The sequence below is a fragment of the Agelaius tricolor genome, unplaced genomic scaffold (genome assembly GCF_023055355.1).
Source record: "Agelaius tricolor isolate 1412-34295 unplaced genomic scaffold, bAgeTri1.0.p SCAF_3, whole genome shotgun sequence".
Lineage (NCBI taxonomy): Eukaryota > Metazoa > Chordata > Aves > Passeriformes > Icteridae > Agelaius > Agelaius tricolor.
Genome location: NW_027269263.1, coordinates 14,339,917 through 14,362,620, shown reverse-complemented (window position 1 = coordinate 14,362,620; position 22,704 = coordinate 14,339,917). Strand labels below are relative to the sequence as shown.

At 45.7% G+C, this 22,704-nt stretch overlaps 1 protein-coding gene across 1 annotated transcript; it reads left to right on the top strand.

Annotated features, from left to right (window-relative positions):
• The first annotated feature begins 1,703 nt into the window (after nucleotides 1-1,703).
• LOC139587888 (NADH-cytochrome b5 reductase 3-like) lies at nucleotides 1,704-18,201 on the top strand. The gene is made up of 9 exons (XM_071422588.1): nucleotides 1,704-1,855; nucleotides 5,181-5,312; nucleotides 8,322-8,394; nucleotides 10,602-10,708; nucleotides 11,499-11,628; nucleotides 12,487-12,570; nucleotides 12,695-12,780; nucleotides 15,068-15,167; nucleotides 16,191-18,201. Exons 1-9 carry the CDS (start codon nucleotides 1,835-1,837, stop codon nucleotides 16,361-16,363), a joined length of 906 nt encoding a protein of 301 aa, XP_071278689.1. The 5' UTR covers nucleotides 1,704-1,834; the 3' UTR covers nucleotides 16,364-18,201.
• The last annotated feature ends 4,503 nt before the right edge of the window (nucleotides 18,202-22,704 follow it).

The following is a 22,704-nucleotide window of genomic DNA, read 5'->3' as shown; positions in this document are numbered from 1 at the left end:
TTCCAGACCAAAGCAGGCAGGGCTCACACCAGCACAAAGGGCACGTTAGGGCTGGACAGGCTCACTCAGGGAGACTGAGTAAAAGCTGCCAGCTGGAACAAGCACCCTGCAGAGCTCCAGCACACTCAGCCCTTTGCCAGGAAAAAGCAGAGCAGGGCTTTGGGTCACATTTTGCATGGAAAGAGGAAAGTTTATGAGACACTGAGGATGCTGGATATTCCCATGGGAGCTTTGGCTATTGCTGCCAAAACCCACAAGCTAACCCACACTGAAAAGCAGTGGAGACACAGCCTGGGCTGGTCACTTGGAAGCCAGCCAGGTCAGAGCACAGTGAAAGCCAGGCATGGGTACACTGAGGTCCCCACCCTTCCTTAAATATTAATATTCAGGTTGGAGCCTCTCCTGCCAGATTTTTTCACAGTAAATTCCAGGATCCCTGTGCCTGTCTCAGTTATCTCCCTTTTCCTAAGCCTCAGCCTCTGGGTCCTGGAGTCCTTCTCTGTAGCCAGTGGTGTTACAATCCCTGCACTTACTGGGGAGTTTCTGGTGGAGGAGCTGTGATCCTGAAAGAGAAAACGATGAGGATTACAGAGCCAGGCATGCTCTTGTCATAGAAAAAACAGGAATAAATAACTCCATCCTTGCAGCTAAATGTGCATACATGGACTGAGGCACAACCTTCTTAGCATTAGGTTGGTCTGTTAATATTCTTTCACTTCTCAGAGCTAATTCCCAAGTTTAATAAGTTAATCATGATAGACTTATGTTCTCACAGCCAGATGAGCCAGCTGCACACTCAGCAAACCACGAGGATGAACGAAAATATCTGCTTGGGCACACAGGGGCTCAGCACCTCTGTGTGAGCCTAGGGGATAAGGGAGGACATTTTTCTTATTATTTTGTTTTTAGGACTGCCAAGTGTACACCTTTCTTGATTTTGTAAGGAGAAACTGTCTAGGAATCATTGAAGGCATGTTGTGAGGACATAACATGTGAAGACATATTAATTAAAGAGATTTAAAGTGTTTCATGTTTAGCACAGACACAAAGACACATGTGGTTATTAGTCACTAATTTTCACACATTGGTGTAAACCAATATTTAAGGGAGCCTGGCTGAAACTGTATCTTACTGCACAGGTCAGTTCCAGTGCTTTTTGGATAAACGTTGTCATTAATTAGTCCTTAAAGCTAAGAGAACTGGGATTAATCAACCTGGAGAAGTTTTGGGGCGACTTCACTGTGGCCTTGCAGCGCCTGAAGGGGGAGCCAGAGGAAAGATGGAGAGAGACTCTTGACAAGGGCCTGGAGTGACAGGACAAGGGGGAATGGCTTCACACTGACAGAGAGCAGGTTTAGATTGAATATTGGGCAGAAATTGTTCCCTGTGAGGGTGGTGAGGCCCTGGCACAGGGTGCCCAGAGAAGATGTGGCTGCCCCTGCATCCCTGGCGGTGTCCAAGGCCAGGTGGGGCTCTGAGCAAGCTGGGATAGTGGCAGGTGTCCCTGCCCATGGCAGGAGGGGTTGGAACTGGATTATCTGGACAATCTCTCCAACCCACGGCAGTCTGTGATTACTCAGGCAGTTAACAAAGCGCAGAAGGGCACTGGGGGCGCGCTGCCCTCACACGGCTCCGCGACAGCCCCGCGGCCATGGCGGGGTAGGGCCGGACGTGACGTCACAGGCGGGACGGGGCGAGACATGAGCAGTTAATCGCGGTTCGTGACGTCACGAGAGGGGCGTGGCCCCGCACTGTGTATGTCGTCACGGGGCGGGGCGGGCCCGGCGCGGTTCATCGCGGAGTGGGGCGGTGTCCGCGGTGTGTCGGGGCAGCGATGGGGGCACAGCTCAGCGTGGTGAGTGCAGGGGGGCGGCCGGGAGCGGGGTCCCTTCCTGCGCAGCCCCGGCCCCGCCCGCAGCCCTCGGGGCGGGGCGGTGTCCCCGGGTGTCCCCGCTGTCCGGGGGCTACGCGGTGCCGGGAGCCCCGCGGCGCTGCGGAGGCTCCGGGGCCGTCCCGCGGCTGCCGCGCCCAGGCGGTGTTGGTGCCTGTGCCGGCTGCCTGGCCGGGGCGTTTTGCCCTCCCAGCCCCGCGGGTATCTGTTCTCGTTATTGTTCCTGTTGTTATTGTTGGGGGCTCTGAACGTTTGCGGTGTTTTCCCCGTCGGGATAATTTCAGACTGTAGGTCTCGAGTGGCTGTGAGGAAGCAATTCTTCCCTGTGAGCGTGGCGAGGCCCTGGCACCGATTACCCGGAGTTGTGGCTGCCCCATCCCTGGCAGTGTCCAAGGCCAGCTTGGATGGGGCTCAGAGCAGCTCGGGATGGTGGAAGCTGTCCCTGCCCACGCTGTGGGCACGAGATGATCTTTAAGGTCGCTTCCAACACAAACTATCCCCGATGCTGTCTATGGCCGTGCTTGCTGGGCAGCGGGTCTGCAGCGCTGTCAGCTCCGCACGCATCGCTTCCCTCTTTGCTCAGCTGCCCCTTACGGTTCTTTGCTTTGGTGCTCAAACACTCTTTTCTTCGGGTTTGTGAGAGGGCTGGGTGGAGCTGGATTCAGCATGTGCTCGTTTGGGTGCAGCTGCTCGTAAGGTGCATTGAACAGGGGAGATGAGGCTAAAGCTGCACAAGTGAAGAAATCCCGTTATCCTCTCGTTGGCTTGTGAAACAGATGAGAGGAATCTGTTAGCTGCCATTCCTTCAGAACCAGGGTGTGTGAAGCCGAGGGTACAGCGTGTCTCATGCCCAAGCAGGGTTTGGTTTGTGTGTTTGTAGGGCAGGGCAGTGCTGGGGTGTCAGGCTGTGAGCCTGTGTGCTGGACTGTGCTGTGCTCACCACGCCCGGCACTGCAGTCTCCATGGCTTTTCTCTTTGTTATCGCACAGAGCCCTTTTTCCATTAATAAAAATTCCTGCTCTGTTACTAATTCTGCCTTGTCTGTTTGCAAAGATTAGTGCAGCTGGAAATGATGAGTCACGAGGTCCCCATTTAGTGATTCCCAGGCCTTGTGGTCAGCCTGTTGCTCTCTGCTGCTGGAGACCTGATGCTGTGCAGTTCTCTTCATTTACATCTTGGTCTGCCCTGTGGTGAGAGTATATAGGTCACTTTTAACCCAGAGAATGTTTTTCTTAGCAAGCATGGCTTTTTGTAAGCATTCAGCCTTCAGTTCTTCCCCTTTTTTCTGCCCACCTGGTGATACATCTGAGTAAGGGACTAAAATAGCTTTCTGAATTAGGGGGTGTGCTCTGTCTTTACAGGCCAAATCCCATGAGACTTTTGCACTAATTGACCATGAATAACAAATTGCTTTCCACGAGGTTAGTGCTGTGTTAAAATTATTTCTCATTGCCTGATAACAGCAGCTCTATTTTTTGGTTCATTTGAGATAGCCACATTTGGAAATAAAATTGTTTTAACTTATTAATGTCTCATTTGAAACACCTGCTGCAAAGTCAGCTTGCTGTTGCCTCCAGACCTCACTCACCTGTTAATTTCTCATTAAGGAGTTTACTTGCTGCTCTGTCACCTTGAACAGCTTCCCTCCTTCTGCCCTTTTTTGTGACTCAATACCAAAATTTCTTCCCAGGGCTGCAGTAATCTGATGGATCTATGAGAGTCAAGGAATAATTTTCCTGTAAACTTCAGCTTCTTCAGAAACAACCTTTATGGAGCTATTTCAGTATTCCCAAATAAAAGTGAAAAGTGCAGCGTGTGTATGGCATGGTGTCCCCTCAGGCTGTACACAGTGATGATACATTTTAAACCTGCACAGCAGCACTTTAGGACGAGAGAATTTATGCTGTTACACAGTTTTATTATTAATAATGTAGGAAATTTTTATAGCCTCCTGAGGGACTGCCACAGTTGCACAAATGCTATTCTAAAATATTGTTCAGGTCCCTTTAAAATAAAATGAAAGTGAAAGCTAAGCAGGCAGAACTTTGAGCTCATTTTTTCTATTTTTGCTATAGTCATGCTTTTCCCCTCTCCTCTGTTGAAGTATTTAATAATAAATCACTGAGTCAGAGAGGATTTTTTAAGTAGTTGTGCAGCTTATTCTCCTGCCCCAATGTGAAGAGGGTGGAGGGGAGTCAGAGCATAATCTGTTCCTGTTTTATAGGGCTTCAGAGGTGGGGGAAATTATGGTAAAGGCACAAGAAGGGCTGTCCCTTGGCTGTGTCCTGCAGCTTAGCTGCTTTCCCAGGGAAGGGCTGCTGCTCTGCATGCATGGCTCTGTGGTGGTGGAAATGCCAGTGCCTGCACCCAAACTCTGAGCTGGAGGGTGTGTGCATGGTGCCAGCATCCAGCAGCAGCGTGGCATGGCTGGCAAAGCCCCCCTGCTCAGCTGCCAGAGAGAGAATGGGGTCTGTGCTCATGTGTGAGACCCCAAATTACGGGGTGTCTGCAGCACGTGGAGTGGCCTGTGACGGGGTCTGTGCAACAGTGGCCCCTGTGTCCAGATGGCAGCAGCTGGGGAGCCTGGAGAGTGGGCACACTCTGCCAGGGCAAAGCCAGCTGCTGGGGGATCCACATCGTACAGGTGTGTGTGTATGGAATTCCCAATCGCTGGGGGTAGGAACAGGATGAGCCTGTCGGGGCTGTCTGTGGGTGTCTGGCTGTGTTGATCAGTGTGGTCTGCCACAGGTTTAGGCTGGATACTAGGAAAAGGTTCTTCCCCCAAAGAGTGGTTGGGCACTGGAGCTCCCCAGGGAATCGTCACGGCCCCAAGCCTGGCAGAGCACAAGGAACATTTGGACAGCGTTCTCAGGGATTGTTGGGGTGTCCTGTGTGGAATTGGACTGGATGATCCTGATGGGCCCCTCTCAACTCAGGGTGTTCTGTGTGTATTTGGATACGTGTGATACATGTGTCTATGTGCCTGCTGGAGATGGGGATTCAGCCTCCCTGTCAGGGCACCTGGGGATATGGAGCTGTGACAGCCTCACTTTGTGTCCAGCTGCCAGCCCTGTGCTGGTGTGCAAGTGCCTCAACACAGGAGTGATGCTAGGTCTTCATAAAGCAAATCTGTGGGTTTGGGATTTATTTTTTTTTTTAAATAATGCTTCCTCTTCCTGCTCAAATAAACTTTTTGGTGGTTAGAGTGCCATGGCATAGCACCCTATTCCCTGTCACCCAAATAACTCATTCTGCACACACGTCTGACACTGTTTCTGTGCTGCTGCAGTTGCGTCAGGTTGTGACATACCCAATATGGCTGATCTACACCACCTTCATGAGGCTCTTCAGGAATCCCCAGCCTGCAATTACCCTCAAGGACCCAGAAGTGAAGTATGCACTGAGGCTGATTGATAAGGAGGTAGGTGCATGTGCAGTGCTGAGCATGACCTCTCCATGGGCCCTGTGAAATGCTTATGGCTTCTGAAGCCTTGGGTGATGTCCCAACAGGGTGGACAGTTTTGTCTTGAGGAAACGACTTCTTTATAAAAGCTCTTTGTGTGGTGTAACTTGCAGTTCTGCAAGCAGCTTGTTTCCAAATAGCTTAGAGTGGAGAATGCTCCTTGTAAATGATCAAACTCTCAGTGACGTGTGTCAGCAGAAATTCCCAAACTGTGCACCACTGACTGGGCTAAGGGACACAAGTCCTGCTGTTGGGCAGGGCAGGCAGCTTTTTCATGGTCAGTGGTATTCAACAGCAGCTGCCAGAACTATGCTGATGCTGGTTCCTGTTACTGGATTGATATACTGTAGTGTTTTCCGGGAAGAAAGGTGTTTAAGTCATGCAGTCCTGACAGTACCCAAGCTGTCTCAGCTTCTCTACTCTCTTTTAAAAGTAAAGGTACAAAATTAAATGCTTGCTCAAGTGGGATACTAGAGGAAGGTCATGATGCTTTCAGGGGTGGATCTTCCCATCAGAAATTGGTAACTAAGCTTGTGGGAAGTGAGCCAAAGACCCCAAAGTTGAAAAGTCTAGGTTTCTATTGGATAAACCCACTATCAAAAGCATGAGAGAGATATCTTGGCTTCTCAGGTGTAAAGTCACACCTGAGGATATTTTTAGTGTTGACTTTTTAAGGCTATGAGCTATTCAGAAATTTATCAGAAGACTTTGGACTGGAACAGAGCTTTGTTTGAGGTTTAGAGGGTGCACTGGTAGGTTGGCTTTGACTTTGTCAAAGGAAACAAAAAAAAATACTGTCATTTTGAGTCCTGGGTTTGTGGGAACTGAGAGCTTCCCTGTGGCTTGGGCTGGGCTGCATTGCTGAATTTGTTTCCTAGGTGTGCTGCAACCACACTGTTATTATAGGCTCCCTACTTCTCATGAGGTCAGGAAAGGCTGAGGGAATTGGGATTGTTCAGCCTGGAGAAGAGAAGGCTCTGGGGTGACCTCACTGTGGCCCTCCAGTGCCTGCAGGGAACCCAGAGGAAAGACGGAGAGAGACTCTTGACAAGGGCCTGGAGTGACAGGACAAGGGGGAATGGCTTCACACTGACAGAGAGCAGGTTTAGATTGGATATGAGGGAGAAATTCCTCCCTGTGAAGGTGGTGAGGCCCTAGGTGAGGTGCCTAGAGAAGCTGTGGCTGCCCCTGGATCCCTGGTCCAGGCTGGATGGGGCTCTGAGCAAGCTGGGATAGTGGGAGGTGTCCATGCCCATGGCAGGGGGGATAAACTGGGTGATCTTTAATGTCCCTTCCACCCAAATCCTTCTATGATTGTGTGATGTTTCCAAATTGAGTCTGCCACACCTGTCTCTCAAACAGAGAAATAGGAGTCTTGAGGCTGCTTCCTAGTGCATAGCATAGGAGAAATCTTTTATAATATAGTTAGGTGTGCTGATTTAGTTCATCCCTTAAAAAAGCCAACAACTTCAGTTTGGCTGGTTGGTTTTATAATGGTGTGCATAATTAATTTGTTGCCTTTCAGTGGCTTCTGCAAAGCACCAGCCTGCAAAAAGTCTTCTTCAACTTTGAATTTGGCAAGGGTGGAAAACTCCTGGGCACTGCAGCTTGAGACAGAAGTGTGTGGCCAAGGGCTTCCAGGTGCTCAGGGCAGTGCCAAAGGGGAGTGACCTCGTGCTGGAAGTGGATCCTGCTCCAAGGCTGTCTGTAATCCAGCCTTGATGACACCTTGCAGGGTGACAGGCTCAGTGTCCTGGTTGTGTGACAGAGAGAGGCACAGGCATGCTGATCTTGGTGTTGGGGATTCCCTGAGCCTCCTAGTTTCTCACAATTGCCTCATGATGCACCAAAATACCTGTGTTATTCACCTTCAGCTAAACTCTCTCGACTTTAATTGGTGAGGTGATTCAGTGGGAATTCAGAGCTTTGTTCTTTCTGCATACCGTTAAAGACAGCATAATAAAAATGCAGCATTATTGGCAAAAGCCAGTGATTTCCATACAGTGCTGAAATTTCTGTACAGAAACAGCAGCAATGTTAAGCCTACATTAGTTGTCTTTCTAAAGGAATTTTCAGTGGCAGTTACTGCTCCTGATTAGACATAAGTACAGAGAAGCCCTTCTGAGACTGCCAATCAATTCCTTTCTTCCTTCATGATTTGCCTTAAAATGAGGTACTGTGAGGAAAATTTCATCAGTCTGACCATAGCAAGGGAGGATGAGACAAACTGTGAAGAACAAATTTGTCTCTATTTGTTACTTTAAAAACAGTTAGGCAAACAAAATAAGGGTTACAAAACCCTTAAAAACAGAAAGTCACTGGATGAGGCATTAAGCTGTATGATGTTTCTTTCTTTCTTTTTCATTTTTTGCTGTGTTTTCCATTCCTATGAATATGACCTGATTTTTGAAACCTAAAATTTACATAATATATGAAATAGTGTTCAGATACTTATTGCCAAAATTTTATTAAAGGTGTGACTTTCCTAGTAAAGATTAGAATAATTATCCCAGCAGGACTGGATATATTGTCATAATTTTGTTCATATCTAAACACAGTGTTCTTTTCAATTTTATTTACTGATTAAGTCAATTTTTACAGGGAAAATACTTCAAGGACCTTACCATAGCAAAAGGAACCAGGTTGCTACTTCCATTGAAATGATTAATTCATCTGAATTTGAGAGATGAGAATCAGAGTACTTTGGCCTTGAACTCCTGCATATTTAAACTTGAAATGAGAATTGAAGAGCTAATTAATTTATATCTTGTGGCTTTCTTACAGAAGGCAGTGTAAATGTCCATAATATTTGGAAAGTTATCATTTAGTCTTAATCTGCACACAGGTATCATTAAGTGTCATTAATTCTTAATCCTGCAGGATGCCAGACTTGTCTTGTTTTAGAAGTGAAATCACAAACATTAAATCCCAACAGCAGAGCTGACTGTTCTGATTTTCCTTTTTCAGGAAGTTAGTCATGACACAAGGAGATTTCGATTTGCTCTCCCTTCCATGGAGCACATTCTGGGTCTCCCTCTAGGTATGTTCCCTATGATTAATCCAAGTGTTGTGTGCATTAATTACATTATAAGAGATTTTGTAGGGTTTTTTCCCTGTGTTTTGTATTTGGAATACTGTTCATGTGTCTGTTACTGAGAGCTCTGCAAGATTATCCTTGTGCTGTGAGTAATCTGCAGGCTCTGAAGTGCAGTGTGTGTGAGTGAGCATCCAGCTTGTTTCTGTGGAGAGTGGAGGAACAAACACAGGTCTTCACTTGTACTTTTCCAATCTCAGCTTTCCAGCATGTGTTATTCCTATGGGGCTGAATCCCTGCAGTCCCTTTCCATGCCCTGGGGCACCACTCTCATCCACTTCTCCTCTAACACATGTGGTTTACCAGATGATCTACTCACTTCTGAATTTCGTGGAAGTTTTGAATCACCCAGGGGTAGCTGTTTCCAAAGGCCCTGCCACGTGGTGTGGTGCCTTCCATAACAGCTTAGTGCCATTGTTTCCTCCTGCTTGTATAAAGAGCATAATTGTGACTTGTGTTTAATAGGACTTCTGCTTTAACAAGCTGCTGCAGTGATCCATGGCTCCTGTGCTTTGTGGTTGTTGTCAGCACCTTTTCCAGGTGTTGAGTTCCTTCTTCTTTGGGGTGTTAAAAATCTCTTGATCTTTTTAATAGCCATGAAAGCAAAGCTCCTTTCCCTGGCTTGCCCAAAATGATCATTGAGGAGTGGTTTGCAGGGTGAGACTTGGGAAGCAGAGAGAGCTGAAAGCTGCAGAAGATGGAAAAGCAGCTGGCAGCAGCAGAGCTGCAGTTGGGTGGCAGATGCTGTTTAGTCCAGCACCAGCTTTTGCCTTTTATCACCAAAACCACTGAAAGCTTCGTTCTGAGCTTTCTGAGGGAGAGGATTGTATGTGGCCCCGTGCAGAGGCTACCAACTTATGTCCTGTCAGGGTGGGGTAAAGCTCTAACAGGTGAGGGCATAAGGCACATTTTCTCTCTGGGAGGGGCACCTTTTCTGCTTTGTAGCAGTTCTTGTGAGGTGTGCCCCAGCAGCAGCCCCACTATCCAGGCTGACAGTCTGCAGGGGTCACCAGGGCTCTGTGGTCTGTGTCTGCAGCCACTTCTGCCCTAGAGAAGGAACAGGAGCTCCCTGCTGCAGCTCCCTCCAGGTGTGCCCTAGCAGGATGTCTGTAGGCTCTGCTGGGAGGGTTAGTGGAATATGATGTCCATGTACAGCTTCAGGTGAGTTATGGTTGCTTATTCCCCAAGTCACCAGGTAGCACATCTTCCCTCACCTAGCACTTTGTAATCCTTCTAAAGTAAGGAAGTAAGCATGCCTGAAGGGTCAGCTGTTTCAGGAGCTAGTGTAATATGGTCGTTATGAGCATTTGCAAACCAGTTCCTGGTAAAAATCCCCTTTGTTGTGTTCCCATAACAGGCAGAGGAGCTGTGCCATCATTGGAGATGCTTTGTTCTGTTGACCTAATAGTGAAAAAAGCCCCAAAATTCAAAACCTCTCCTTCCCCTCCTGGGTAATCTTCACTTGGGTGTCTTCAGAATAGCAGAAATTTTATAGGAAAACCTTCCATAGAAGTTAGTTATTTTCTTGCTTTTTTCAGGAAAAAATATGTAGACATTGAGAAGAGAAACTGCTGTAGAGAGCTCAGAGGATGTGTGACAGATGGAAACGTGATTGCTGCATTCACATGTTAAACTGAAGGAATAGCAGGGTTAGAAAACTGCTTTGTGTCTAGGCAGCCTCAGCAAAGGCAGCTGGAGAGCTCCTGGAGGATGTGAGGGATCTGTGGTCAAAGCAAGAACAGTTACAAACTCAGTTTTAACTAAACTGTGGCAGTTTACAGCTAATACATTAATTAAGATGTGTGAACAGCATTTGACAGTTCTCTCCTCCTGTGTCCCTTTTATTTGCCTGTACAGGAGAGACAAATCCCATCTTTTGAAGGATCTGGGGTACAGTTCAGGCTTTGGTAAATGTAAATGCATGAAGTTATGATTGACACACAGAATTAGCAGTGGAGTTGTCTGTCCTTCCAGGTAGATCTGTGCATGGCTAACAACTCTGGCAAGGTGTGGCAGTGTCAGGAAAATAAGAAAGGAAGACGTGATGCCCCAAAATAAGGTAGTTAGAGCTTTGAGGCTGCATTTCAGCACATCCACTGAAAGAAAAATCTTTTGAAAGAAAATTAGTTTTTGGGTTTTTTTCCCTGCAATAGGGCAGCACATCTACCTGTCTGCACGGATTGATGGAGCTCTGGTTGTCAGACCTTACACTCCAGTTTCCAGTGATGATGACAAGGGCTTTGTGGATCTTGTTGTCAAGGTGAGATGTCACGCTCTGTTCCCAGGCTGGGCAACTTCTGAACCACCTTTGCAGTGCCTTTATGTGAAGTTTGGTGTGCTGGCTTCTCTTTAGGAATGTGCCAGTACCTAAAAGTCCACATGGCATTCTGCAGGCACTTCTTTAAGTGAGGGTGTCTCATGAGATGCTGCATCATTTGCACCCTCTGTGTAGACCTGCAGATGTTCATATGCTTTTTAATCCTTCTGGAATAAGGAGTTAACCTTGCCTGAAAGGGCAGCTGCTTCTGAAGCTAATGGAATTTGGTAATTATGATCACTGAGAGTGATGATCATTATCATTACTGTTCCAGGCAGTGGGAATGATTGATTTAATTGGTAAGAATGTGATTTTAGCTCTTGTGATAATGCACTTTTATTTTTCCTCTTGGTAGCTTGACTGCCTATCATTTAAAGCTGTTAGGAATTTAAAATATTAATATCTGCACTGGATTTTCTCTTAGAGTTTTGGTCTTTGGAATCACAGTGTTTTGGGTTTTTTCTTTATTTTCTAGCCCCTTTTAAACTTGGGTGTAAATTGTGTTGATTTTTATCAATATTTTCTGTGTTGCAGACCTACAGTGGAGAAATCACTGTCTCTGTCCAAAAATTGGGGCAGGAGTGGCATTTTGATCTTTTGTCAATCAGACATTGCATTTCTTTATGGAGTAATTGTGTTCTTTGCATGAAGAGTATTTGTACATAAAAATTTGAAGGGCAAGTACTCTTTTCTGAGCTGTGAGACTGAATTGCTTTGTTACTGTTTTTGACAGGTCTACTTCAGAGGTGTCCATCCCAAGTTTCCTGATGGGGGGAAGATGTCTCAATACTTGGACAGCCTGAAAATAGGGGACACCATTGACTTCAGAGGACCAAGTGGCCTCCTTGTGTACAAAGGAAAAGGCAAGGCTGGTTTGGAATATAGAATTTACCCAGAGTAAACAGTACAGGAAAAATGTCTTATTACTATGGAAGTGCTTTTTATTGATGCTGTTCTCAAGTAAGGGATGGGTTTTTTCCATGCTTATATAGGCACAGTTTATACACTGACAAAAACACTGGGTATTTGCACTGTCCACTGCTAACTTCCCAAGTAAAAATGAACTTTGAGTAGGCATTGCTTTTATGTCAATGTGAAATATCTTCTGTTAGTATAATGCAGTCACTAATGTGTCACAAAAACCTTCTAGTAGTTTTGTGTGAAGCAGAACTCTGACACGTGGTTTTCCAGAGCTTTGTATGTAGCATTCATGTCATTCGGGATGAAGAGAGCTGTGAATACAGCCCAACACTTTGGGAAGTTTCAGACTCTCTGTGTTTGGCTCAAAAAGAGAAAAATTAAACAAACAAACAAAAAACCAAAGCTATGGTACATGCTTTATGTTTTTCTTTAAAATAATCTGCTCAGGGAAAATAAACTCTCTGAGCAGATGAATTCCTTTGTGTAGAGCTGTTTCCAGAATCTGGGCTTGTGAATGTCACTGGGGGGTGTGGGATGTGAGCAAATTGAAATACAGGTGGTGTGTATGTAGGCTGTGATCAGGGGTAAGTCATAACCCCTGTCAGTGTCTGATGGTACCACCTCATGTCTTAAAACCACCTTTCAGGATTGCTCTAATTCAGGACATCTTCACCTTTTCCCTTCTCTGGGAAGGAAGGGTGGCAGGGCTGAAATGAAGTCAATTTAGCAGGATGTGCTGGAAAGGGGTAACAGGAGGTGTTCTGCTTGCCTCAGTGTTTTCCATCTCTTTATCTCTTCAGGCAAGTTTGCTGTTCGGCCAGAAAAGAAAGCTGAACCAGTTACCAAGACGGTGAAGTACGTGGGGATGATTGCAGGGGGCACTGGTAGGTATCTGTAAGGATTCATCTGTGGTTTCTGACAGCTGCTAGATGCATTTGCTTACATTTTCCCACTTGTCCCTTCTTTTACTCCCCATCCTCACATCACTGACCTGCCTCTGTCCCCCAGGGATAACACCTATGCTGCAGATCATTCGAGCAATCATAAAGGACAAAGATGACCCCACCATTTGCCAGCTGCTGTTTGCTAATCAGGTAATTCTGTCCTTTTTTTCTGTTTGTAGTGTTTTATTTACCTGGCAGGACTCCACTCAGCAAATGAAATCACAGAGGTACAAACCCTGAGGGGAGAAGTGAACTGAAGTGTTGGAAGCCTCCCATATAAAAGTACATTGATAAATTGAGGGTTTAGCATTACTACAGAAAGGATTGCTAATGTTTGCCTTCCTGTGACTCATTGCTCTGTTTCTAATCCAGTTTATGAATGTTAAAGCCCTGCATTCCTTTGTGCAAGTTGTTAATGTTTTGGGCAAACTTTCAGAACTGTCTCTCTTAGTGGAAACATGAAAGGGGTGGATATTTGTCTCCTCCAGCAATTTCAACTCCCCAGCTTTGCAGCAGTGTTTGTCTGTGGAATCTTTCTGTCAGAGGACATCTTGGGTGAGGCTAAAACTAACTGTGGTCTCCAGCAGCTCCCTCAGTTACAGACTTATGATTCTTCTTGGCTGTCTGCTTTTATTTCCAGCCCTTCTGTCAGTTTTTCACTGCTTCTCCTGCTTTTTGAGGTGTGGCATCCTGCCTACTGGCCAGAGCGAAGCTCTCATCCATGGAATCCTTACAAGAGATTTCTTGGAAAAGCCAAGTGTTGATGTGCTGCTGGGCAGTACCCCTTCTTGGCCTGATGTTCTTTTGCTGTGACTCTTTCTGCTTTTTAATTTCTCCCTCTAATTAATATTTGTGTTTGCATTGAGTCATTATTTGTGGTGAGCTTCACTTCATGCTTGTGGGTTTTAGCTTCTTTAGGATCTCCTCTATTTTTCTTCTCATATTCAGTGTGTGCTTATTCATTTGTGCCATTTTTATGCCTACAGGAAAGATGGAGAGGGACTCTTGACAAGGGCCTGGAGTGACAGGACAAGAGGGAATGGCTTCACACTGACAGAGAGCAGGTTTAGATTGGATATGAGGAAGAAATTGTTCCCTATGAGGCTCTGGCATAGGTTGCTCAGAGAAGCTGTCTGTGGCTGCCCCTGGATCCCTGGCAGTGTCCAAGGCCAGGCTGGATGGGGCTCTGAGCAAGCTGGAGAGTGGAACTGGATGGGCTTTAAGGTCCCTTCTAGCCCAGGCAGTTCTGTGATAGCCGAGTTATAGCCTGAGGTGGTTCTGCCCAGGAGCTACGATCCAAGTGCTGAGATTCCCTGTTCTGAGGAGCCCTGCCGGGGCTCTCTGCTGCTGGCTGGAGCCCTTGGATTTGGCATAAAGTGCAGTGGTATCAGGGCAGGAGGGCCAGGATTTGCTGGGAATGATTCAGAATGGCTATCACAGGGCTGGAGCTGCTTTAGTTGCATGGGAAGCCCACTGCAGCTGGGAGGGAGAGCCTGGGGAAGAGTTCCCTCCCTGTTAGCTATGGAAACATCAGTCCCCGGCTTTAAAGAGTCCTTGCACCCAGTAATTCCACAAATAGGAAGCAGTTTTTAAAAATATTTTAAAGTGTTTAAAACAAGGTACATGGGCTCCTACTGTGCTTCTGGCTGGCACACTTTGAGTTGGCCAGAGCCAGTAGGAGTTTTTCTGGAGCACTCACAGCTGCAGATCCAGGAATAGCACCTTCTCTGTAATAGCTGCTGCACATTCCTCCTTATCCCCACAGTTATGGACTTAGTGGTGACCTCTGTGCCAAATACTATAGCTGCAGGGGATGGCAGCACTTTCAGTCCCTGCCCTTTTCCTTCCTGCCCAGACTGCAGCTGCTCTGAGGGAAATAAGGCTTTCCTTTGGCCTTCAGTGATGCTGCATCAGGGAGGAGCCAAACTTGATACCCTGAGTAATGTTTATTGTTCCAACCAGAAATTGATACCCTTTTGGTTGTTCATTCCACATGCTTTTTAAAAGCCAAGCAGTCTCCATATGGCAATGCTGAATATACTTGAATTGATGAAGGTGAAAAAACTGGCATTTCCATGTCTGGATGGCAGAGTATGAAGGGGCAGGGAGATATTTCTGTGCAGTCATGATTAGTTTTATGATGTGATAGCGCTAAAAGGGGCTTTATTTTTCTGATTCCCTGATTAAGTGATGGTTCTGCTTTGTTTTATTTTTAGAGGGAAGGCATTGCATGGTCAGGGTTTGGAAAGTTATGAGCCTTCTATTAGCTCTGCCATAGGCTAGGCATGGGAATAACTTGGGTTTGGCCTCTTCAGCCTTTGAAATGGAGTTGAACCATCTCTTCCATCTCTCAGGGCTGTGCAGTAGCTGCTGCTGTGTGGCCATGTGAGGGCTGCACTCACATGCAGGGTGTGATCACTGTTTTCCTGTCCTGCAGACTGAGAAGGATATCCTGTTACGTTCCGAGCTCGATGAGATCCAGGCGCAGAATCCCGCTCGCTTCAAGTGCTGGTACACGCTGGACACGGCGCCTGAAAGTAAGACCTGGAGTGCCACTGCTTGTGAGACTCAGGAGCATCAGTGTGCTTTACAGGAGACATGCTGTGTCATGGGTGTATTTCTGAGCTCCATGATTCATTTCTTAGTGCATTCATTGCTTAGTGAATGTCTGAGCAGCCTCATTCTCCACACAGGGATGCACACAGGCTCTGGTGTGAGCAGAGAAGGGTTTCCAAAGCTCACCTCAGGCCAGTGGTAGTGCAGTGTTCCTCCCATGGCTACACCTGCAGATTTACCACTGTCCTCTGTGGAGGGTGACCTTTTCTCCTTCCCCACAGACATAAATACAATGTGTTATCCTTGTGTTTGGAGCCTGCTCTGAGGCAGCTGCAGTGCCAGAGGCACTGTGGAGCTCATGGGCACAGATCCCTGCCTAAGCTTGGTGAACAAGCTTGAGGAAGAGAAGGCTAAACAGTGCCGTTCCTTGTGGCTTTGCTTCCTTACCATTCCTTGTTATGCCCACCCACATCAAATTCACACTCATATTCAGTGGGAGTTTGGGGCAGAGAAGGAAAAGCCATATGTACTTCCTCTTCCTTGTGACCAAGAATACACCTCTGGTATCTCGAGGGAAGGCTCTCTTTCTGTTGTGTCATCCACTGCAATCAGTGTTCTCCTGGAATTTCTGATTGCCATTCCTTCTTTGGGGAAATCGTGACCTGATCTTACCAGTTGGGATAAGAGTTCCTCCTTGGACCTCCTCAAGACTGTTCTGCAGACTTTCATTGTCATAAGTGAAGCCTGACCAAAACTGGGATAAAAAAATGTGTCAGTTTTATGGTACCCAAAAGTTTGGGTGAGCAGCAGCACAGGTTTGTTCTGTATCCCGGGCTGGGCATGTGATGGTTAACCTGAATCCCAGTAAAACTGACTCTCACTGTAAGTGTTCCAACTGGGAACAACTTCATCAGCAGGATTTCTCCTTTCTAAAGTGACTTGTATCTCTCTTTTCCTCCTTTTTACCTCATTCCCCTTCCCCTACTTTCATTTTCTTTTAACAGATTGGGATTACAGCCAAGGATTTGTGAACCAAGAGATGATCAGAGACCACCTGCCCCCACCTCAGAATGATGTTCTGATCCTCATGTGTGGACCTCCTCCAATGATCCAGTATGCTTGCATTCCCAACCTGGACAAACTGGGCTATGCCAAGGACATGAGGTTCTCCTTCTAAACATGACTGTCATTCAGGGATCTTGTGTAGAAGGGAAGGGAAAAGAAAAAAAACTTAATGGTGAACAGGACAAAGTTACAGAGGTGGCTGATGCACAGTGCTGGGAAAATACATTTATATTAAAAATGCTTCATATTTTGAAGTGCTTCATATTTTGAAATGCTTACTCTCTGGCAAGTAAGACACGTAACTGTGCTAAACCTGTGTGTGGAGAGGTGATGATGCCTCGTGCTCTGTGTTGTGTGCTCCATGTCCAGGGAGGACAGTGCAGCTGCTCAGGGCAGCACACACTCACTTATGCTTTTTCTTAGTGCTGTAATAAAGTGGCAGTAATATCCTACTTCCTAACACTGTGCATACCCAGGATTTTATTCAGTATGAACTATGAAAACAATGACAAGTGTTGGATTATTCACCTTGCTTATGCCAAATTGTAATCCTTACAGAGCTCTGAGGGCCAGGAGTGTTTGCCTTGTACTCATAACCTTTGCAACATCAGTTTAAAGATGCTTGTTGAGTTGAAGGATGCCAATGAACATTTATGGCTGAAGGTGTTGCAGCTGCCTCGTAATCAAAACAGAGAGGTAGGCAGTGATAAAAAATTGGTTTCCTTTGTATTTTGGAATGGACTCTCTTAAGTGCAAACACTTTTCCATCTGGTCACAGTTCTCATCCCTGGGCAATGAAAGAAACTACAGAAGGTGGCTTTGGGTACTGTTCCACAAGTACCTTGAATTTTTTGCTTGATGATGTGTGGGATACTGAAAAAAAAATTATTAATTTTGTATTTACTCCTAAGTACTGGGCGATGGCATAGGAGTACAAAAGCAGTTCTTCTGCATGCCCTGTGCAGTGAAAGAAAATGCTGGGTGAAAACTGGATGAGATTTTCTGGTTAATTGTTTCCCAGAGGTGGATTTGGGCTGAAGAGAGCCCAGGTTTCATTGTCAGGGTGTTTTGGCAGGCAGCCCTGCTCTGGGTGCAGTAGCACCCGATCGCCTCCGTGTCTCAATCAGGCAAAGCTTCCCAGCGTTTGCTTGGGAAGGATGCATGGGAACAGCCTTAAATCACCAAACTGACAGCAAATTCAAGTGTCTCACTGAGTCTAAAACTGTTTCCTTGAAGCTGTTTACTACAGCTTCAATTCTTATTTTTAATGTCCTTTTTTTACAGCAGCCTTTTACCTAGTTTTTAGGACACTGCAGGCATCTTGTCTGCCCAACCTTCTGCTTCTGACCAGCAGAGATGCTGCTGAGGTTAGAGGTGTCCTGCAAGGAGTCTAGGGAGCTAAAAACCTTGTTCTGGTGATGACATCAGAGTGACTGGAAGGGTATTTAGTCATGTGTGAAGTACTGTGGGTGCTGAGGTAGCTACAGGTGGCAATGTACAATAGCAATTTTTTAAAGACTGGGTAGGGGTTCAAGGTTATAGCTCACTGTGTTTTCTTTTGTGCCACTACAACAGGTGGGTACTGTGTATTTAAAAGGTTCATTTTTCAGCAAGAATTAAAAAGCAAAGATACTACAGTTAATTTAAGGAACCTCAACTAGATAATACTGTTATTAATTTTATTAATTTGACATTTGCCTCAAGTCTTGAATTTTTTGATGTGTGTTTCTGAAACTTGTTCTTTAATACTATGCTCCAAAGTTGAAATACTACTCAATTTTTCAAGTTTTAGTCCTTTTCTTGGAAGGCAAAAAGCAGAAATATGAGAGAAGTGGTCTTGCTGATGGTCTGTATCACTGTGGGATATGCATAGATTTTTTTTTTTCTTTATTGTATTTGCCAAGGTCATTCTCATCCTTTTTTATCCTGAATAAAGTTTTGAAAAGCTGAGTTTCATGAGAACTGGTTCATATTTTGATTATTCTTAACTTGGAGTTTCCCTTGACACCGAAATCAGTGGGTAAATCTAATCCATCTCCTTGATGGGCCATAAGATCCAAGATAGCCAATCACCAGTTCCCTCAGGATCTGTTCATTTAAAAATTTCAGGTTTAATTTGCCAAACTTAAGGTGTTGGCTATTTCATGATCAAAACAACAAGAAATCTGAAACTTAACTGAAGCTGGCTAAAAGTGGTCCCTGCTGATGACTAATTGATACAACTCATTAAAAAGGAGGTAGGATAATAAAGTAATTCCTGGCTTTCCACACTAAGAATGCAGTACAGAGGATTCTGTTAACCCAAGGGTTTGGGGATATTTGGCACAAATTTATGGTGGCCCAGGTTGGACTAAGTTTTTAACACTCCTTGGATTCACAGGATTGGGCATTCCAACGTGCACTGCACAGGTTTTTGCAGGGAAATCCCTTGATCCCCAAATCCATGGGAGTTGAAAGCAAAAACCCTCCTGGGAGCTGAAGGCAAGAGGATGTTTCTTGGGCCTTTTGAAGTATTTGGTGTGTCCTAAATGTTAGGTTTGAATTAATGCAAATTTTCCAGGATTGTGTTTGGAGTTGCTGGTTTAGGGACGGCAAGGTCTGGATTTGGATTTGTGGGCACTCCCACCCAGCATTTCTTGTGTCAGCTTTAGGTCTGGACTGGTGGGAATTGTTGGAGGAAGGAAAAGGGAATTGAAATGCACAGATCCATTCCTGGAGAAATGATCAGGATGGGAGAAAAGAGGGTGTGGAACTGCTGGGAGCTCCTGGAGAGAGGAAAGGATCCAAGGATTGGGAACAAAAGCTGTGGGACAAAGCCTGAAAAGGGGGCAGAGGAAGGAGGGAAAGAATCCCTGCTCCAGGAATCCAGCAGGGGCCAGGAGAGGATCATTTTGCATCCACCAGCTCCTGGTGAAAGCCTAATAATGAAGGTCAGAGGAAGTTATCTGTTTGCTATTAGGTTTGGAATGAAAGGTGCTATTCCAGAGGGGAATATTCACCTGTTAAGATTCTGTTGGATAAAGAAAAAGAGGGAGGAAGCAGCTGGGGAATGAACAGATGGCTTTTTGGTGGATTCAGGGGAAGATGTGGCAAGGGGCTCTTAGGTAAAATACACCTCACAGCTGCCACCAGGAAGAGCCCCAACTGCCCTTCTTTCCAAGCTCTGACATTGCAGAGGGGTGACCAGTGGTTAGCACATCCCTTTCTATATTGCTTGGATGTCTAGTGCCTTGTTGGGAAGAGATAATATTTGGAACTGAACAAATCCAGGGATGTAATTCCTGATAGTAAAGCCCTGGTGGCCCAGGTTTTGATATTCTTCCCAAACCCAACAGAGGGAATCCTGGAGGAGGTGGAAAACACTGTCACTCTGTTGGTGGAATTCCTGGGAAGTGGAAAGCAGCAGAAGCAGGAAGAACAAAGCTGGAACCAGACTCCAGCTGGGTAAGGCAGACATCAAATCCTTTGAATTAGAACTAGGCAGGGGTGAGAAGAATTGATTGCTGAATTTTTACCACATGGATTCCTGAGCAGGATCCCAGCAGGGAAACTCCATGAGAAGATCCAGACTGAGGACTGTTCCCAAATGGCAACAGTGAGCCTTGGAATTGTCTGAAGGGAAGAAAGAGGGATCCTTTCAGCACAAGGATCAGCTGTCAAACATAGAGATGTTACCAGAAAATTACTCAGAAGTGTTTAGCTCCCAAGCCAAGTCAATGTCCTGCCTCACAAGGCTCGGAAATCTGGGAAGACCTCTACTAAAGCTGGCTAAAAGTGATCCCTGCTGATGACTATTAAAACAACTCGTTTAAAAGGAGGCAGGATTGGTTCAATACTCACAAACCCATCTTGCCAACCCAGAGTTCTCTGCTCACCGAGGACCCAGCAACCAGCAGGGACATTTCTCCCACTCTCCAGCAGAGACCTCCTCCCTCCACATCCAGGGAGCTGCAGCCACGCAGGGAACACCAACTTAGTCCTGGGCTGGGAACAAGAGAGGGACAAGGAATATTTTTACGTCATTCCAACCTCAGTGGTGTCCTGATCTGGGAGAAAGCACTTCCCACACCACTCTTGGAATTTTCTTCCTTGTCCTTTCCAGCTTTGGAAGATTTCTGTGGGAGCCTGACTCTAGTTGTGCAGTTCAGAAACTGCACATCCCTAAAGTATTCCCTTGGGAACATGAAGCTTTCCTTGCTCGCTTCATTTCTTTATCTCAAATATTTTCCCTGATTATCCACAATCTAGAAAGAAAAAATTCTCCTACTTTTCCACCACCGATTCTCTCATTTTTACCTCAAACTATTTATTTAATGGAGCTTTTCTCAAGATCTGCCCCCACATCTTTCCCTACATGCCCACTACTCATCACCTCATCATTTCCTGGAAGTGTTAATTCTCTACTGTTGGAGTCAAGTTTTGCCTCCAAAATTTTCCCTGCCTGTCCACTACAGAGTTCCTCATTTTTCCCCAAAAATATTCATCCTGTCCCCTACAGATAGATGCACAGCTCCATTCCCTTGGGTCTTGCCACTGGTCACCAGAGAGAAAAGATCAGTGTCTGCTCCTTCTCTTCCCTTGAGCTTTATACACATTTGATTTGCCAGGTCTTCAAGAATTTTAAGAATACTTTTTTTTTTTTTTTTAATCTGCAAATGCAGTTCCAGTATCAGATACAGCTTTCAGTATCATTGAAGAGATGATAAATCCCTTATCAAACAAAAAGCCAGGTGAGCTCAGTGCTGTTCCAGCAAGGTACAATCAGCTTCTAAAGGTTTCCTCTGAGCAGCTCTGGGCTGTCCACGCTTCATTCTCCATGGAATTTGTGTTCCAGCCCCTCTGGTGTTCAGGATGCCCCTTCTGCTGGGGGCAGCAATGGACACAGGCTGACTCCTAAGAAAAGTGTTGCAGGAGGAGCTGCAACAATTCTCCTCTTTTGGGCTTCTCTGGTTCAATTTGCAGATTTCTGTTTGATTTGTGGATTGCTGCTTGTGGAGCTGGAGGAGCCAGCAGAGAGTTGTTTCTTGTCTTCTGTCTCTCTGTTACTCATGATCACTTAGGTCTTTATGACAGTGCTCCTTTATGAACCCCCAGCTTTAGAACTTTTTAAATCACAGCAGTTGTCAGGGCTGCCTTGCTTGTGGTTTATTACAGTAATTTACTGCCTGCTCCTAGATTGTCTTTAAAAAAAAAAAAAACAAAACAATGTATTAATCTCCTGTGGCAATTTTTCTGTATTTTGTATCCAAGTTCTGCAAGGAATGTAAAGTTTCCAGTATAAAGACACGTGTTGTGTATGTTGGAGATCAAAGGTCGTTATTACAGGATTCTTACAGTTGCTTTGGTAAATAGCCATGGGAAACACTCCCATGATGTGGGAGCCTGCAGATAAACAGAAAGATCAAATGGAATGCAACTCCAGCGGCAGCTGCAAGAAACATAAGTTTTTCACCAAAAACAAAGTGGGGGACGGGGGGGGTGGGTGGCAGAAAGTCGGGACAACTACTTACATAAATAATCTAAAATACAATTCTATTTCATGCTGCAAGCAAGATACTTGTATGAGTGTGTGGAATGCTGCTCCCTCAGCTCTTTTGGGATAAAGCAAAAGGGGGATGGATTGTTTGCTCTTATCTCTCTCTGTCCCTCTCTGTCCATCTTTGCTGCATTTAAACCAAGTATTTACTCATTCTGGTAAACTTTCTCATCATGGGCACTTCTCTGGTGTTCCAGATTTGGTGATAAGGGTTGGTAACTTTTTAAATGGTGAAAAGGATTCCTGACAGTAGCTGGAGGGGAAGATATTTCCAAAAGGATTATTTTCCTACTTAGTCTATTACAGAACTGCTGTGACTGTCCCATCCCTGGCAGTGTCCAAGGCCAGGCTGGCTGGGGCTCTGAGCAGCCTGGGGTAGTGGAAGCTGTCCCTGCCCATGGCAGGGGATTGGAGCTGGATGAGCTTTAAGGTCCTGCCCAACTCCAGCCATTCTGTGATTCTCATAGGGAGTGAGTATTTAGAAGTTCAGAGTTCAGACATTTCAGTCTCATGGCAGGATGCTTTTCATAGGACAGAACTAAGCTGTCCCTAAAGCATCCATCAGGTGTCTCTGGATGTGGCACTTACACACGTGGTGGACTTGGCAGAGTTAGGTTTACAGCTGGACTGAACAATCTTGAAGGTCTTTTCTAACCTAAATTATTCTATAATTCTAAGAATAGGTTACAGATGTGGGTGTGGGATGGCCAGATTGTCTTTTCCCCTCAAGTGATCAGGCCTTCATAGGTAATTTCATTTGGTCACTGATGGGCAAAGAATTTTATGTCACTGTCATCTGTAATTCTGTGAAATGCCCAGTTTAATCTTGTGTACAACAATGAATGATTACACATTTCCTTGTCATTAAAAAACCTGGGAAGCATCTTCCAACCCTTCAAATTCAAATGGAGGATGAG

What these genes read in the sequence shown, in the direction of transcription:
- LOC139587888 (XM_071422588.1), top strand. Translation starts at nt 1,835, where the DNA reads ATGGGGGCACAGCTCAGCGTG. An exon ending in CCTTGTGTACAAAGGAAAAG is followed by an intron (nt 11,629 to 12,486) that starts GCAAGGCTGGTT and finishes TTATCTCTTCAG; the next exon opens with GCAAGTTTGCTGTTCGGCCA. An exon ending in AGCTGCTGTTTGCTAATCAG is followed by an intron (nt 12,781 to 15,067) that starts GTAATTCTGTCC and finishes CCTGTCCTGCAG; the next exon opens with ACTGAGAAGGATATCCTGTT.